General features: G+C 38.7%; 1 protein-coding gene across 1 annotated transcript in view; it reads left to right on the top strand.

Annotated features, from left to right (window-relative positions):
- LOC123762008 (sodium-coupled monocarboxylate transporter 2) overlaps nt 1-18,787 on the top strand; it is a 108,624-nt gene that overhangs the window by 12,885 nt on the left and 76,952 nt on the right. Inside the window, exons 2-4 of the mRNA XM_069335752.1 lie at nt 4,617-4,758; nt 6,681-6,761; nt 6,922-7,083. Coding sequence (XP_069191853.1) covers nt 4,617-4,758; nt 6,681-6,761; nt 6,922-7,083 — 385 coding nt within the window. The remainder of the gene's footprint in view (nt 1-4,616; nt 4,759-6,680; nt 6,762-6,921; nt 7,084-18,787) is intronic.

The raw sequence follows: 18,787 nt of genomic DNA, 5'->3' as shown, positions 1-18,787 counted from the left end.
TATATATATATATATATATATATATATATATATATATATATATATATATATATATATATATATATATATATATATATATATATATATATATATATATAAAATTTGTGTGGGTACCACCTCTGGTGCCAATGTGGGGACCCATAGCCTCGGAGAAGAAAGTAAAAAGTATTCAGAGGAGACCTTGTGGTTTCTCACAGAACACTAATAAGGAGTTACATATACGTTACAAAGATGGTTATCATAGGTTGTCGAGTTCCTCCAGCTCCTCAGATGGCGGGCACGAACCCTGGATGCAGTGCGCATTTCCCCTCTGTATCGTTACGCTGGGGCGCTGGAAAAGAAAGCTGGCAGCTCTAGGGTCCCTTGTTGTTTCAATGAGCCTTGAACCCAGTTCCTTCATATATATATATTGTTGGGGTTCTCAGTTCTCTCTCTACTCGGTGAGCAACCTTAACTGTACCTAATCCTGGCGAGGTCGCCAATGTTGGGGTTTATACTCTATTCTTACTCTGGGGTGACCACCAGTTATCTCAAGGTCACTCACCGTAGCCCAGCGGGTCTTCACTCTAATCCTCTCGGCGCCACTGCACGCCAGGAGAGTATCCCAGTCAATCCCAACCAGCCTTCTGATTGAGAAGGAGTGGGAACACACTTCTTGTTTACTTAACTGTTGTGTGGCCCGCCCCAACCATAGGGCTTTACTATTAACCACAAGGTCGCCAACTGGTGTTTTCGGTGTACAGTAACACCTCAGTGGACTGGTTGAATTAGTGGTAGCCTTGGCAAGGTCACACTCAATAGATCAGGAATCAGGCAGGTACTTACTCTTATCACTCTTTGCTTTCCAGTATAACATAGCCACAAGATCAATGGAGGGGATGATATAAACACAAAAGTAATTTTGTATTTTACTTAAAATGCATGAAAGATGTCACAAGGTCAATCAATAAATAAATCAGCTGATCCTGGCTGTAGCCGGTAGTTCCCACGAATATTATGCACTCACTAAGTGGCAACACCTCCCCCTCTCATCAATGTCAGGAACAGCTGATTGCCTGGCTCCGCGCGAAAGTTTATTGCTTGTTTTCTAGATTCACGCGCGCTGTTTCTTTAAGTTCTCCAATATTACTAGAAACTCGCACACTCGAGATTGGCAACAATAGCACGTATTACTTAGTTACACTATACTCGGGCTCAAACAGTCGTTTCTACAATCAATGTGACAATGACTCACTGTAATGGTTTTACCTGCCCTTCATTCAATGATATATTATGAAGTATTTAACACTGGAGTTTTCAGTACTTTCTCTCGTGGGCGATAACACAATAATTCACTGTACTCACAAATGATTAATCACTGCATGAACACAGACATATATAATGTATATAAATCAGACATCAATAAATGGTAAATAAATAGTTTCTGGGCACATAGCCTAACTTCCAAATACTGGCATAATATTATATATAACTTATCACTATATGTTCACATCTAAGTCTCTAGAAAGATATACAAAACACAGTAAATTTATCACTTGTTCCGGGTGCCTGAACACACCAATAATAAACATGAATATTACAAGTACTCTTGATAGTACTATACTGCACACTGGTGCTTTATTGTGACATGGGTGAGACTTGCTCACGACACATAAAATCCTCAGGCTAGATAATATAGCCGAATAATATAGCTAACTAAAGGGGAATGGGGAGGGAAACTAGAAACACCTACTTCAACCTATCCTCCGATGAGAGTTGAGTTGTAGCTCCTGGTCCTCGTGTCGGGAACGCCCCCACACACACGTTGTCGTGTCCTACCGGAACCACTCGTCGTCCCACCGTTTAGCGCGTCGTCTCCGTGCCTTCTTCCCTGCAGGTCCGTGCTCCTTCTCGACTTCTGGTAGGGTTGGAGTCGGTCTCCTGGCCGTCGTCTTCTCCCAGCACGGCTGCCGCCTACGTCTCGGCTGCAGTCGTCCGGATTCCCAGCTAGTCCTCTTCTTCCTCTGCTACCCAGTGGCTCTGGTCAGCCACTACGCCGTCACGACTGGGTGAACTGCCTCAGACGTCGCCTACGTCACTGCACAGTCTTCACTTCTTCTTGCACAGTACCTGACTGGAGCACTTGTTGCTCAATAACCGTCGATTCCCTCTCTGGTTCAACACATGAACTAGGGAAGACTTCACAGAGTACTGGCAGACTTCAGGTGACGCGTAAATCCACGGGAGCGGGAAACAACTGTCAAACTGACAGGACCAATCGTCGCACGTCCAACCTCCTTGACGTGTCGTGTCTGACTGCTGGCGCCAGCGCGGCGCGCTGCCCGGACCCCTTTCCTTCGTGACGTCACTTTCGCCACGGGAAGTTTTCATTGGCTCTCGGTGCCACATTGCTGTCGGTGACCAATCCGGTGCCACTGACGTCACACGGTTTTGGCGGGAAATCAGGAGAGCCAGCGCCATCTTGGCTTCCTAAAGGGCCTAAACAACAGGCCAAAATATTACTGTTTCACAAATTTCTCGGCTCTCCGAGAACACTCCACTCTCTCCCATATATCAAATTGATGCCTGCTACGTAGAGAACGCTTGGGAAAAGTAGACATGACTCTTACTGCAGGCGTGGGAGAAATATAAGGGGGGGAACACCGTCACAATATATATATATATATATATATATATATATATATATATATATATATATATATATATATATATATATATATATATATATATATATATATATATATATATATATATATATGTCGTACCTAGTAGCCAGAACACACTTCTCAGCCTACTATGCATAGCCCGATTTGCCTAATAAGCCAAGTTTTCCTGGATTAATATATTTTCTCTAATTTTTTTCTTATGAAATGATAAAGCTACCCATTTCATTATTTATGAGGTCAATATTTTTTTATTGGAGTTAAAATTAACGTAGATATATGACCGAACATAACCAACCCTACCTAACCTAACCTAACCTATCTCTATAGGTTAGGTTGGGTTAGGTAGCCGAAAAAGTTAGGTTAGGTTAGGTTAGGTAGGTTAGGTAGTCGAAAAATAATTAATTTATGAAAACTTGGCTTATTAGGCAAATCGGGCCTTGCATAGTAGGCTGAGAAGTGAGTTCTGGCTACTAGGTACGACATACATACATATATATATATATATATATATATATATATATATATATATATATATATATATATATATATATATATATATATATAAATATATATATGTATATATATATATATATATATATATATATATATATATATATATATATATATATATATATATATATATATATATATATATGTCGTACCTAGTAGCCAGAACGCACTTATCAGCCTACTATGCAAGGCCCAATTTGCCTAATAAGCCTAGTTTTCATGAATTATTTGTTTTTCGACTACCTAACCTACCTAACCTAACCTAACCTAACATTTTCGGCTACCTAACCTAACCTAACCTATAAAGATAGATTAGGTTAGGTTAGGTAGGGTTGGTTAGGTTCAGTCATATATCTACGTTAATTTCAACTCCAATAAAAAAAAATTGACCTCATACATAATGAAATGCGTAGCTTTATCATTCCATAAGAAAAAAAATAGAGAAAATATAATAATTCAGGAAAACGTGGCTTATTAAGCAAATCGGGCCTTGCATAGTAGGCTGAGAAGTGCGTTCTGGCTACTAGGTACGACATATATATATATATATATATATATATATATATATATATATATATATATATATATATATATATATATATATATATATATATATATATATATATATATATATATCATACAATTAGCTACAGTAAGTTTGCAATCTTTTAACTTCTGCTAGACATGACCTTAGAGTGTCTACCATAATACGTGTAGTATAATACCTCTCTCGTCTCCAGACAGTACATTTTGAGTGCCTTCACATGATCACAGAAATTTAAGAGTTTTTTGCTGTATCTTTACGTGCTGTATGTTGTCAGTAATTGTTCTATTTCATAAATCACTCCTGTATCGAACGGGAAGGTGAGTATCGAGCAGTATTCATGGTGAAAAAGTTCAAATTATTAGAAACGAAGGAGTTCATACCTTGATTTGACGGTTATGAAAATTCACTCTTTTTTACTTGCAAATGACACATTTGCTGTTATGTTCTCAAAATATTTGGTCGTATAGTATAATTTATCACACATCCCATACAGTTAGTTTCCGTTCTGTGAGATCTGTTTGGGTCTTGTATCCTGAAGTAAGTTTAAGTTCCTCATACTTTTCATATCTTAGTACCTGTAATATATCACTGTTTAATGTAATTTTTCCCGTTGCCAATTGGAATACTTTTTTATATCTATTTCTAGTTTATCGTTGTTTTCTATGGAGATAAGATTCATTCGCATTTTGGTATCTTTAGCAAAAGAAAACAAAGTTACAGAATAACCTTGGAAATGAAAGCAGTGAAAAGTTACTAGTTGTTTGATTAAGAAATAAGGTGATGGAAAAATAAATAAAATAAAAGCAGTTTTAATGGAGTTTTGATGACAAGAGGAGGAAAAATTTTTTGGTTTGAATAATTAAAATAGTAACAGATATTCACTGATTGTACAGTTTTATGTCGGCTATTACGCTGCTGGGAATACCGTCGGAGGTCTACCAGTTTGGTTTAAGCTACAGCCTTTGTAGCTTCTCCTACATGCTGGTCATGCCTGCAGCTGCCTACCTCTACTTGCCAGTCTTCCACGAACTCCAGGTATATGCATCTTTCATACAATAATGTTTAAACCCTAATTATCATGTATATGACCGGAATAGTTGAGATAGGTTCATGGAGCCTTGGCTGTCTGGGCTCGAATCTTTCAGGGATGTGGCATTTAGGTTTACTTATTGGACCATTCAAGCTTCTGCGCATTTGTGCTACTCACGTGGCACCAACAGCGAGATGATTTGATGAAATATCTTTACCCTAAAACTGTCGAGAGGATGGCTTAAATCTTCCAACCTTCACGACTTCAAACCTTCTTTTTTTGCAGTCAGTATGGTCTAGTTGGTATAGGACTGGATATGCAGAGGTTCATGAAGCCCTGGCAGTCTAGGTTCGAATCCTTTGGGGCTATATATGTATATATATATATATATATATATATATATATATATATATATATATATATATATATATATATATATATATATATATATATATATATATATATATATATATATATATATATATGACCGCATATTCTGTATTTATTATTTTCTGGTTTAGGGCTTCTATCCCTCTAAGTATTTTCTTAGCATCAGGGCTAAGCTGAAAGAGGAGTTCTCCAAAACTCAATTTCGTAATGTTAAGGTGAAGAAAAGAAGTGAATTACTATAGAATGTATTACACTTATTTACACAATTTGCACAACGTTTCGAATTTCTCTCTGTGAGGTTACTAAATTATGAAATGATAAAGCTACCCATTTCATTATGTATGAGGTCAATTTTTCTTATTGGAGTTAAAATTAACGTAGATATATGACCGAACCTAACCAACCCTACCTAACCTAACCTAACCTATCTTTATAGGTTAGGTTACGTTAGGTAGCCAAAAAAGTTAGGTTAGGTTAGGTTAGGTAGGTTAGGTAGTTGAAAAAACATTAATTCATGAAATCTTGGCTTATTGTTCAAATCGGGGCTTGCATAGTAGGCTGAGAAGTGGTTCTGGCTACTAGGTACGACATATATATATATATATATATAAGATAATGAACTTGACTTTGATTAATTAGGGGCTTGAAATCAAGCCCCTAATTGATTTCGGTTATTCGCGATAACCGTGTTACTCTGATATTTGGGTCAAAGTTTTAAATGGATATGGGGTTTCCTCCGTTTTCCCTGTTTCTATTTCGCTTCTGTTTAATAGCATTATCTTGGTGGTGGATGTAGGTGCAGAATGTTCACTAGTGAGTCCCAATCTTTAACGGCTTTTCTAATCATTGTAGTGGCTGTGGAATGTGCATCTAATGGGGCTGCTGTCGTTGGATTAATATATAGTTTGATGCGCAGGGCTTCAGCAGCTTCATATTCCAGAAAGTAGTGCGATACTGGCGCCTCTGCTTCTGTTCCACAGATATGACACGCTTTAACTATTGGGTATATTACCTCCCCAGCAGCACTTGTATCCAAGTCTGAGTCTGTGTATGGCTACTGCAATATCTCTGGATATCTTTTTGTCAGGCATGAAAAAGCCTTGCTCTCTTCCTGTCTTGTATATCTACAATATACAGTATGTCAATCTAAAATGTATTTGTAAATTATAACCATCAAGTTATAATTTTAAATTGATATATATGTGTGTGAGAGAATGTCCCTTACCATAAAAGTGCACAACAGCCTAAAGTTATGATGGGGTGGAGTAGAAGTGAATTATGTATGTGGAATTAAAGTGCATCGAAAAGTTGTTGACCAGTTTAAATACCTGAAATGTGTGAATGATAATGAGGTAATTGTGCGCGGAAAGTTTATAGTAGAGTAAGTCAGGGAAGAAGAATGACTCATTCAATGAAACCCATGCTTGAAAGAACAAGTGAGGACCTGTTGCTGCTTAATGACTGCCTGAATGAGTGATGTTGCTGTAAGTCGCCCCTGAGGTGTTATTAGGAATTTAATTCTGAGTTTCACCGGCAGGTTATTTCTGCCTATGAGTACCTGGAGAGGCGGTTCCACAGAGCAATGCGTTGGCTGGGCTCCCTGCTCTTTATCATCCAGGTGTGTAACGGGGGAGTGTAGTAGGAAGCTGTGATTGTAGCACCAGATTGTAATACTTGCGACACACAAAAGGACTCATTTGTGTCATTATCTTTGATTAATTACCTGTAATAACAAATTAAAACGAAGATACTAACACAAACTTACTGTGTGTGCCCAGATGACGCTGTACATGGCCATCGTGGTGTATGCTCCAGCACTCGCCCTGGCTCAGGTCACCGGCTTCGACGTCTACATCTCCGTCAGCCTCATCTGCTTCGTCTGCATCTTCTATACCACTCTGGGCGGCATGAAGGCTGTCCTCTGGACCGACGTTTTCCAGGTTAGCCTTCAGCATTCAAGCATTTTAAATTATACTTTTCCTGAACACTTGGGGTCTAGCTCTGTTGGTTAAAATAGGTGCCTCTTCCTTATTCCCCTTACTACAGTCCCTCTGATGCATTGGTAAAACATTCAACCGGCATTTCATGAGCGATTTGGCCTGGGTTCGTATCCTGGCCAGGGAGGATTGATTAAGCGCCAGTCCAATCACTGTAGCCTCTGTTCACCCAACAATGAATTAGTACCTTGTTGTTAAACGTTGTTGTTACCTGCTGTTGTTTGATTTGATGGATCGCATTCCAGGGAAAATTAGCATTTAGGACCTATCCGAAAAGCTTTGCGTGCTAGTAGTGGCTTTACAAGAATGTAAAACTGTTGAATAAAAAAAAAATTAGTCGACGTAGCCACACTTTATCAATTAATGATAAATAAAACAGTCAATATGTCTAAAACTTGAATAAAGAAAACATACGATATGACAATTCTTTGTACAAAGTTTCAGCAATGAAGCTTACAAATAGAAAGGCATTACAAAACTAATGAAATTTTCTTAAAAATGTCATATATGCTAAACATTTTGACCGATTTCAAATATTTGAATGTTAATCAGTTTATTATAGTGTGATCTTCATATTTGGCAAGACGTTTTAGGAGATTTGTTCACGCTTCAAAAAAAAATATTCTTAATTAAATCAGTTATTTTGCATAAATTTACCCGTTTGATTATTTATAACTCATTAAATTGCGCTCTCAATTTAATATAACATAGTAAATAAAAGGCATAAGAATCCGTTTGAAACTGTAGCTTAATTGTATAGTCAATGTTGCAAAAACTAGCTTTTAAGTGAATATAATGCAACGATGGCATCTAAGTAAAGGAGATAGATATAGGCCAATTCTCTTTTAACTTCACTTCTGTTGAAGCTGGTGAATCTTTTCTCAAGTTTTATACCAAATAGTTTCAGTATTACCAATGAAAAAAATTATCGAGGAACTAAAACATACATTGGTTTGTACATCTTAAACCATATGTTGTATTTATTTGTATTATTTAACTCATTATTGCATGTATTTGATACTTCATAGCGAATTGAGATACAAAATGGAATGTACTCATTAAAATGAATGTCCAGTAAGTGTTATCTTTGAGGTGTATCAAGCGATAATAGTTTACTCAGGTTACATAGCAAGCTTGTGTCCCCCATTTTGTGGTTGCACCCAACATCATTTGATCCATCTTTGTGAGGTGCTCAGCAGAATTATTTCGCGAGGGATTCGGGTTGTTCTATTTCTCCATTTAATATACATCTTAAATAATATAAAAATATGTGAAAAAAGAAACAAGGTATAATGTCAAATTAAAAGTATACTCCTACTTATAAAGAGGTCGGCCAGAGGCGACTAGCTAGACAAGAGCACCTTACCCCTGGTCCGTACCTTGATCAGGGTACAACGGAACACAATACATCTTATTAAACACGATTTAAAGTTGTGGAAAAAATGTCGGGATTGATATAAGAGGCGAACAACTTGGGACTTGTAATGTACTAAATTAAAAAATATTGTATGCAAAATTAATACAACCAAAGTCCCTAGCTAAGGTCGTAAATCCTAGCACCTCATGTAGCAATGACAGACTGTCAGTTGCAAGGGGCAGGTGGGGTCCCTAAGAGTGAATGAAGAAGTTGATTGAAGATCTACAATCCACCTGCTGGCAATTCAACACATCAGCTTGTATTGTTAATACTAGGATAAGATTAAATAACTTAATTCTATTAATGAGCACTGGTTCTGTTTGAATCAAGGTTCTAAACATGTAGACAGTCCAGTCAAGGACCATAACTACACCAGCAAATATTCACATATAAATAAACACAACAATTTGTATTATAGAGGTATGATACCTTGAGGTGCTTCCGGAGCTTAGCGTCCCCGCGGCCCGGTCGTCGATCAGGCCTCCTGGTTGCCGGACTGATCAACCAGGCTGTTGGAAGCGGCTGCTCGCAGCCTGACGTATGAGTCACAGCCTGGTTGATCAGGTATCCTTGGGAAGTGCGTATCCAGTTCTCTCTTGAACACTGTGAGGGGTCGGCCAGTTATGCCACTTATGTGTAGCGGAAGCGTGTTGAACAGTCTCGGACCTCTGATGTTGATAGAGTTCTCTCTCAGAGTACCTGTTGAACCTCTGCTTTTCAACGGGGGTATTCTGCACATCCTGCCATGTCTTCTAGTCTCATGTGATGTTATTTCTGTGTTCAGGTTTGGGACCAGCCCCTCTAATATTTTCCACGTGTAAATTATTATGTATCCCACCTGCGCTTAAGGGAGTACAGTTTTAGGCTCTTTAAACGGTCCCAATAGTTTAGATGTTTTACTGAGTGGATTCTAGCAGTAAAGGATCTCTGCACGCTCTCCAGGTCAGCAATTTTTCCAGCTTTGAAAGGGGCTGTCATTGTGCAGCAGTACTCCACTCTAGAGAGCACAAGCGTTTTGAAAAGTGTCATCATCGGTATAGCATCTGTAGTGTGAAAAGATCTTGTTATCCATCCTGTCATTTTTCTTGCAGTTGTGACGGCTACTTTATTGTGCTCTTTAAAGGTAAGGTCTTCCGACATGAGTACACCCAGATCCTTTACATTGCCTTTTCGTTCTATGTTATGATTTGCCTGAGTTTTGTACGTGGTTTCCGTTTTTATATTTTCATTTTTTCCATAGCGCATGAGCTGGAACTTATCTTCGTTTAACACCATATTATTTTCTGTAGCCCATAGAAAGACCTGATCTACATCTGACTGGAGGTTTGCCGTGTCCTCTATGTTGCCTACTCTCATGAAGATCCTAGTGTCATCTGCAAAGGATGATACAGTGCTATAGGTTGTGTTCTTGTCTATGTCCGATATGAGGATGAGAAAAAGTACTGGAGCAAGCACAGTACCCTGGGGGACTGAGCTCTTCACGGTTGATGGGCTGGATTTTATTTTGTTGACTATTACACATTGGGTTCTGTTGGTCAGGAAATATTAGATCCATCTGCCTATTTTTCCGGTAATTCCCTTTGAACGCATTTTATTTGCAATAAAACCATGGTCACATTTATCAAAAGCTTTTGCGAAATCTGTGTAAATTACATCAGCGCTTTGTTTGTCTTCCATAGCATCTAATGCCATATCATAGTGGTCCAGCAACTGCGATAGGCAAGAGCGCCCTGTTCTGAAGCAATGTTGTCCAGGGTTATGGAGATGCTGTGATTCCATGTATTTTGTGATCTTACTTCTTAGCACTCTCTCAAAAAAATTTATGATGTGCGATGTTAGTGCTATCGGTCTGTAATTTTTTGCCTCTGCCTTATTTCCTCCTTTATGAAGTGGTGCTATCTCTGCTGTGTTTAGTATATCAGGAATAACGCCAGTATCTAGGCTTTGTCTCCACAGAATGTGGAGGGCCTGTGATAGTGGTTTTTTACAGTTCTTTATGAATATGGAGTTCCAAGAATCCGGGCCTGGAGCAGAGTGCATAGGCATACTGTTTATGGCTTCTTCAAAATCCAGTGGGGATAGGGTGACGTCTGATATATGATTTGATGTTGGAATCATATCAATGAAAAATTCATTTGGGTTATCAATCTTTAGTGTGTTTAATGACTCGCTGAAAACAGAGTCGTACTGCTTCCTCAGTAGCTCGCTCATTTCTTTGTTGTCATCGGTGAAAGTTCCATCTCCCTTTCGCAGGGGCCCGATACTAGATGTGGTTTTTGATCTTGATTTTGCATAGGAGAAAAAATATTTCGGATTTCTCTCTATTTCACTGATGGCCTTTTGATCTCTTTGCCTCTCCTGGGTTTAGTATGATTCTTGTAGCTTGAGTTCAATTGTTTCTATTTCTCTACCTAACCTTCTTCGCCGTTCTTGAGATAGGGTGCGACTCTCAAGTTGTTCCGCGATTCGTTTTCTTCGCCTATATAGGGAACGACGTTCCCGTTCCAATCTGCATCTCTTCCTCTTTTTTCTTAGAGGTATGCGGTTTAAACATATTTCTAGTGCTACTGAGCTTATTTTTTCCAGGCACTGGTTCAGGTTTGCATTTTCTAGCTGTTCTTCCCAGTTTATTTTTGTGAAGTCCTGGTTTATTTGCTCCCAGTTTATCTGTTTATTATTGAAGTTGAATTTGCTGAAATCTCCTCCATCGTGAATCTAGAGTGGTTTTGAAGGTCTACTCCCCATGGTTGTCATAACTTCAATTAAGTTGTGATCTGAGTAACAGGTATTTGTAATCATTATGTTCCTTATCAATTCATCATTATTAGTGAAAATGAGGTCCAGCGTGTTCTCCTTCCTAGTTGGTTCTACTATTTGCTGGTTTAAGGCATACCTGTCGCACATCCGTAGCAGGTCATTTGCATGTGCCTGTTCATTTAGGCTACTTCCTGGTATTCTTTCTGATATTACTGTATTAGCCAGGTGCTTCCATTTCAGGTGCCGTAGGTTGAAGTCCTCAAGCAGGATGATGTTCGGAGCTGGATTTGTGAGGTTTTCCAAGCAGTGTTCTCTTTTCATTAGTTGGTCTTTAAACTGCTGAGGGTTTGCCTCCGGTGACTTATATACAAGAACAATAACTACATTTAAAATCTCTATTTTGACTATCAGCACTTCCACCATATCATTTGAGGTGTTTAGCAGCTCAGTACAGATGAGTGTGTCTTTGATGGAGAGGCTGACCCCACCCACGGGAGCCGGTCGGCCGAGCGGACAGCACACTGGACTTGTGATGCTGTGGTCCCGGGTTCGATCCCGGGCGCCGGCGAGAAACAATGGGCAGAGTTTCTTTCACCCTATGCACCTGTTACCTAGCAGTAAAATAGGTACCTGGGTGTTAGTCAGCTGTCACGGGCTGCTTCCTGGGGGTGGAGGCCTGGTCGAGGACCGGGCCGCGGGGACACTAAAAAAAAAACCCGAAATCATCTCAAGATAACCTCAAGATAACCCTGAAGCCGGTGTTTCCTATAACATTTGAAAAGATTTTACTCTGAGATCCATATTTCACCATCATGGTAGTTCTTTTGTGTGGGTTTCTGTTAGGGCTGCAAACACTGCATTTGCCTCATGAAGGAGATCATCTATAAAGTGAACTTTGTTGGATTTGCGTGTTTTTATACCCTGGATGTTGGCAAATATAAATGATTATTTTCCACATGATAAACTTATATGATAAATTAAAGATAACTAAGTAAGCAATGTTAACTTAATGTATATGGTCAATTATATACAGATATATTCAATTTATATCAAGAGTTTCAATTAAGCTTGACTTTCAATGACTGAGGTTAAGATATATGAGTGTCTAGGTAATTTGAAAAGATTCAGTGACTGAAAGATTAATCAAAACTTACTGAAATATGGGGCGTCGCCCCGCCTTGTAATGACAAACAGACTCATTGGAGGAATTAAGGGTACACAAGCATGCAAGTGGTCAATCAACACACTACATAAATACTCAATACTTATGGTTTAACCAATCTAAGTGCCGGTGCTTGTCTAACAAATGGTCAGACTGTATAATTTCTCTTGGAGATAATAGGCACTGTATTATTTATAACAAAATAGCAGCTTTGCTGTTAAATATGTCCTTAGTTGCGTTTGCAGTAGGATAAGATAAAGTTGATTGTGAAGGTGGAGGCTGCATCACTTGGTGTGTTCCACTCTACACTCCTATTTAGATAAAGTACTAGAATTTTTTTCTTATATATATAGTCCAGGTACTTCCCCAGATCTAGAGAGAAATAACTGATGATAATCATAAGTTAGTATGCTGTCCTCTACTGAAAATGTTTGCATAGCACCGTCACGTGTTCACTCTGTTTGTAAACATACGTTCAGCCCCAGGGTGCCCCTTAGGTTACTTCATCTCCCGAGTTGGCTCCGCCCTCCTCCCTAGAGAGGGTAACTTTCACTGAATATTGATTTATTTTTTTTACTGTCTAGACATAAGATTGAGATAAGATGTGATTGTAATATAATTTGTGGGATATTTGGGGCTTGAATCTGATTATTTAAATATTAATGTAGTAAATTAAATTACGAAGGACCACCCGCTTTTATAGTAAAGAGGGAAACTGAGAATTTCTGATCATTAGACAATTCCTAGATGAAACCAGTAACTATGGATAAAATACTAGAAAATATGATCATAGAAATAATTAATGGGCTGTATAATTAAATGAATCAAACCCTCAAGCACCTACATTGGGGGGTTATTACTGGAGGTAAGTACGTCCAGGAATTAGTGTGGTTCGTTCACTAATTCAATTAATAATAATCTAATCCTATAAAAATTATATTGAAACTGATATCATTACCATAAATGGGAACATAGATTATGAGCATAGTAATGAGAGTTACAGTAAATCACATATTAATCCTGAGGAATTCTGCACATAAGAAATTGCAATAGAGTCATGAAAGAAAATAAATCTTAGCTTAATGAAGATTCCTTTAGACAAGCCATGGAAGTGCCTCTTATTCTCTGGACTCGGTCGACTGACGAATGAGACGGATTAACATGGGAGAAGGCGGCATGGAGAATTGTTCTCTCGTGCTGCAAGACAAATATTTATAGTAGTAACTAATTTAACTACTGAATCTATATATTCAAGAAATTGAGAGTTACAGGTGACAAAATTTAATCACCTGTTATTAGATGTTATCGTGCGTCATAACGGTCAATCACCCAGCTACTACTAAACTCTTTACCCGATGCATCACATAAAGGAATATACTTAGCTGTGGGGCACTGTATAAGTTTTAAGATTGCCGTGCTTCGCGTCCTCAGGCTCCGGCTAGGCCTATCCTGGATAGTGGCGCGCTTCGCTGGCTGGTCATGTGTCGTCAAGAACCAGGTTAAAAGGTTCCTTATTTGACACCAGCACTAGCTGAAGATATTATCTGCAAGGTTATTCACGCCTCACAGTGGCGACTTTCATCTGAGGATGGATAACGTCTGCCCTAGTGGCTGGGCTATGGCGTCTCCTTGTTAGTACGGTATGCGCAGGTCTGCCTCTGAGCGGCTCTGCACGTGTACTGAGTTGGTCCTCCTCACCCACGCAGCGTCCCGCGTTCATTAAACACATTATTGTCACGAACATTAATATTTCTCGCATTTACGCTTGAAACGTTGAAGACTGAACGGGTTTATTATTTAGAGGAGGAAATTATTATTATTTACCACTTTAAGAATAGTAAATATATAAGGGAGAGGAATTAATGTCTCCCCATGGCATTCACTGGTGACGTTAGCTTTATTACGAGATAAACGCTATGACTCCAACGCTCTATTCGGCTTTTAGTTGGAGGTCAATTTCATCTGCAATTAGTTATCATACAGAATGCCTTAGTTATAGAGAATCGAATTTAATTCTCACATACATTGGATATAATGTGTTTACTGTAAGGAAATCTGACGCAATACTGGCGTCAGGTGACGTGAGAATTCTAGCCTACTGCATAGATGAAATTATTAGTACATGAGAATTCTACGTGTTGTTAATTTTACTTACTACAATAATTAGTATAGTTAGTAATAAGTAATGAGAATACAAGTGTTGTATTCGGTGTTGGAAATATCCAACATAACTCCGGGGGGAGGATTCTAGGGTCGTAGTGTACTGTGGTGTACTGACCTATCCCGAAGTGATATTAAGATTAGTACATTAGTATGTTAATATGTTAGTATGGTAGTACACACATAACGAACGTCCCGGATTTATCAAGGACTTACAAGAACTTGAGTCTTGCTATTTACATGTCAAATGAAACATGTTGCTTGTAGCCTACACAATATTTAAAGAATTGCTCTCACACAATTTAAACTAACAGAATCTACGGTGATGGGATATCCTGGGTCATAGTGACGTGTAATGTTTCGTTACGTGATATCACATCGTTGCATCATTATAGTTATCTAGGTGGGATGTGAAAGAAATTACTCTTGATCAGAGTTGTAATAGGCTTGCAGTTTCCCTTAGTGGAAACATGCATTAAATGTTGAAACATTAAATGATTAAGTTATCGGTAATCAGGAACACTCTAAAGCTCACAATAAACTCAACAACTAGGGTCGTAGTGACATGTAATGGTGTATTACGTAGTTGCTGAATCGTAGGTAAACTCAGAATAAGTTCCTAAGAACTGATAACACTATTGTATAATTATACAGTAAAGTATCATTAGTCATTTAAGATCAAGGAGACTATGACACTACAGTAAGGTGACTGTCTAGGGTCGCTGTGACTTGTAACTATTGAGTTACTAGACAATAACATCACGCAGCATCATGATCACCTCAAATTCAAATGAGGAAATTGAATTTAATGTGCACTGCCGTGCAGTAGTCATTCTGACTGATGGTACAACTAATTTGCTAACTAGCTAAAATAACAGAAAAGTAGAGAACTGAAAAGTTTATTCATTAAAATCAAGGAAAATTCTGAGTCGACAGTGAGATTAGTAGCCTAGTCATTCTGACTTATGAGCTAATTGAATGGCAGCTCATAGGCTTGACACTGTAAACTGGTTAATACGAAATCACCTTTACATGAATTTGAGTTTATTAAATCAGTCTCTATATGTATAGTCAACTGTAATTAATGGTGAGTACAGATTAGGCTAGTACTCAGTTGACACTAACTAAAGTCCCTAAACTTACCTAAATAAATGGTTTGAATTTCTAACCTACCTAAGTAAGAGACTAAGCTAATTGTGAGCAAAAAATGTACTCGAATTAACATTGTGAGCAGTATTGAGCTCATTAACAAGTCTAGCTATATTGAACTCGTGAACATGGTGAGCTACAGTGAGTTCGTCAACAGTGTTGACAGGGTGAGCTACAGTGAGCTCGTTAGCAGTGCTAACAGGGTGAGTTGCAGTGAACTCGTCAACAGTGTTGACAGGGTGAGCTGCAGTGAGCTCGTTAGCAGTGCTAACAGCGTGAGTTACAGTGAACTCGTCAACAGTGTTGACAGGGTGAGCTGCAGTGAGCTCGTTAGCAGTGCTAACAGGGTGAGTTACAGTGAACTCGTCAACAGTGTTGACAGGGTGAGCTACAGTGAGCTCGTTAGCAGTGCTAACAGGGTGAGTTACAGTGAACTCGTCAACAGTGTTGACAGGGTGAGCTCGTTAGCAGTGCTAACAGGGTGAGTTACATTGAACTCGTCAACAGTGTTGACAGGGTGAGCTGCAGTGAGCTCGTTAGCAGTGCTAACAGGGTGAGTTACAGTGAACTCGTCAACAGTGTTGACAGGGTGAGCTGCTGTGAGCTCGTTAACAGTTAACAGGGTGAGTTCAGTGAACTCGTCAACAGTGTTGACAGGGTGAGCTACAGTGAGCTCGTTAGCAGTGCTAACAGGGTGAGCTGCAGTGAGCTCGTTAACAGTTAACAGGGTGAGTTCAGTGAACTCGAATTAACGAGGTGGAGTTTTGCATCATTCAATTATCATGATGAGCAGTGCTCGTGGCATGGGGAACATTAAAGTGTTCGATTGTCATGGCGAGCAATATTAAGCTCGTACGCATGGGGAACAAGCACTCATATTAATACGTTAATTCTAGGGTGAGCTATATTAAGCTCAGGAAGCATGTTAATTAACAATGCTAATGTTTAACGATAATGCATTAAACATATTAGTTCTCTGTAAATTCGCTTACATATGTTGGATATTTCCAACACCGAATACAACATTGTTGTATTCTCATTACTTATTACTAACCATACTAATTATTGTAGTAAGTAAAATTAACAACACGTAGAATTCTCATGTACTAATAATTTCATCTGTGCAGTAGGCTAGAATTCTCACGTCACCTGACGCCAGTATTGCGTCAGATTTCCTTACAGTAAACACATTATATGCAATGTATGTGAGAATTAAATTCGATTCTCCATAATTAAAGCATTCTGTATGACAACTAATTGCAGACGAATTGATCTCTAACTAAATGCCGAATAGAGCGTTGGAATCATAGCGTCTATCTCGTGATAAAGTTAACGTCACCAGTGAATGCCATAGGGAGACATTAATTCCTCTCCCTTATATATTTACTATTCTTAAATTGGTAAATAACAATATTTTCTTCCTCTAAATAATAAACCCGTCCAGTCTTCAACGTTTCAAGCGTAAATGCGAGAAATATTAATGTTCGAGACAATAATTTGTTTTATGAACGCGGACTCGGCGTGGGTAGAGGAAGGCCAGCTCAGTACACGTGGAGAGCCGTTCAGAGGCAGACCTGCGCTTACCGTACTCATAAGAAGACGCCATTGTCCAGCAACTAGGGCAGGCGTTATCCATCCTCAGATGAAAGTCGCCACTGTGAGGCGTGAATAACCTTGCAGATAGTATCTTCAGCTGGTGCTGGTGTCGAATAAGGAGCCCTTTGACTTGGTTCTTGACGACATGTGACCGGCCAGCGAAGCGCGTCACTTTCCAGGATAGGGTTAACCAGAGCCTGGGACACGAAGCACGGCAATCTTAATACTTATACAGTGCCCACAGCTAAGTATATTCCTTTATGTGATGCATCAGGTAAAAGGTTTAATAGTAGCAGGGTGATTGTCCGTTATGACGCACGATAACATCTAATAACAGGTGATTAAAATTTGTCACCTGTAACTATTAATTTACTTGAATATATAGATTCAGTAGGTAAATCAGTTGCTACTGTAAAATATTTGTCTTGCAGCACGAGAGAAGAATTCTCCATGCTGCCTTCTCCCATGTTAACCCGTTCCACTCGTCATTCAGCCAAGTCCAGAGAATAAGAGGAACTTCCATGGCTTTCTAAAGGAATCTTCATTAAGCTAAGATTTATTTCCTTTTATAATTCTATTGCAATTTCTTGTGTGCAGAATTCTTTGGGATTGATATGTGGTTTACTGTAATTCATTACTATGTTCATAATCTATGTTCCCCTTTATGGTAATGATATCAGTTTCAATATTATTTTATAGGATTAGATTATTATTAATTGAATTAGTGAACGAACCACACTAATTCCTGGACGTACTTACCTCCAGTAATAACCCCCTAATGTAGGTGTTTGAGGTTTGTTTCATTTAATAATACAGCCCATTAATTATTTCTATGATCATATTTTCTAGTTTTGTCCATAGTTACTGGTTTCATCTAGGAATTATCTAATTTTCCGAAATTCTCAGTTTCCCTCTTTCCTATAAAAGTGGGTGGTCCTTCGTAATTTAATTTACTACATTAATATTTAAATAATCATGTTCAAGCCCCAAATATCCCACATTATGGTCCTTCGAACCAGATAGGCATTAAATTTATAATTAAATTATAATATATTGCTACTTTCACCTCATGTATAAGGTAGCTTTAGTGGGTCATAGCCAATTACCCACAACACTTATACCTATACCTCACACCGAGGTGAGAATCTTTAGGTCACCAGGAGCAACAGCTCATAACTTTTATAATAACCCCACTCTAACACCTGCTTTAGAGTGGCCTTACCATCTAACCATTATATACTTAGGTGGTAATGACATCCACCCCACTCGTCATCCAGCCAAGGTGATCAAACACCCCAAAACCATAATTTCTTCTTTCAAGCTCATCCGTGAATCAGTAGTATTCACATTAGTGGAACCACGCCAACCAAGTCAAGATAATCGTTGGGGAGTAACTCCGGAATACT

The sequence above is a fragment of the Procambarus clarkii genome, chromosome 34 (genome assembly GCF_040958095.1).
Source record: "Procambarus clarkii isolate CNS0578487 chromosome 34, FALCON_Pclarkii_2.0, whole genome shotgun sequence".
Lineage (NCBI taxonomy): Eukaryota > Metazoa > Arthropoda > Malacostraca > Decapoda > Cambaridae > Procambarus > Procambarus clarkii.
The sequence above is the reverse complement of the archived record's forward strand: the minus strand, read 5'-3'. Positions and strand labels throughout refer to the sequence as shown.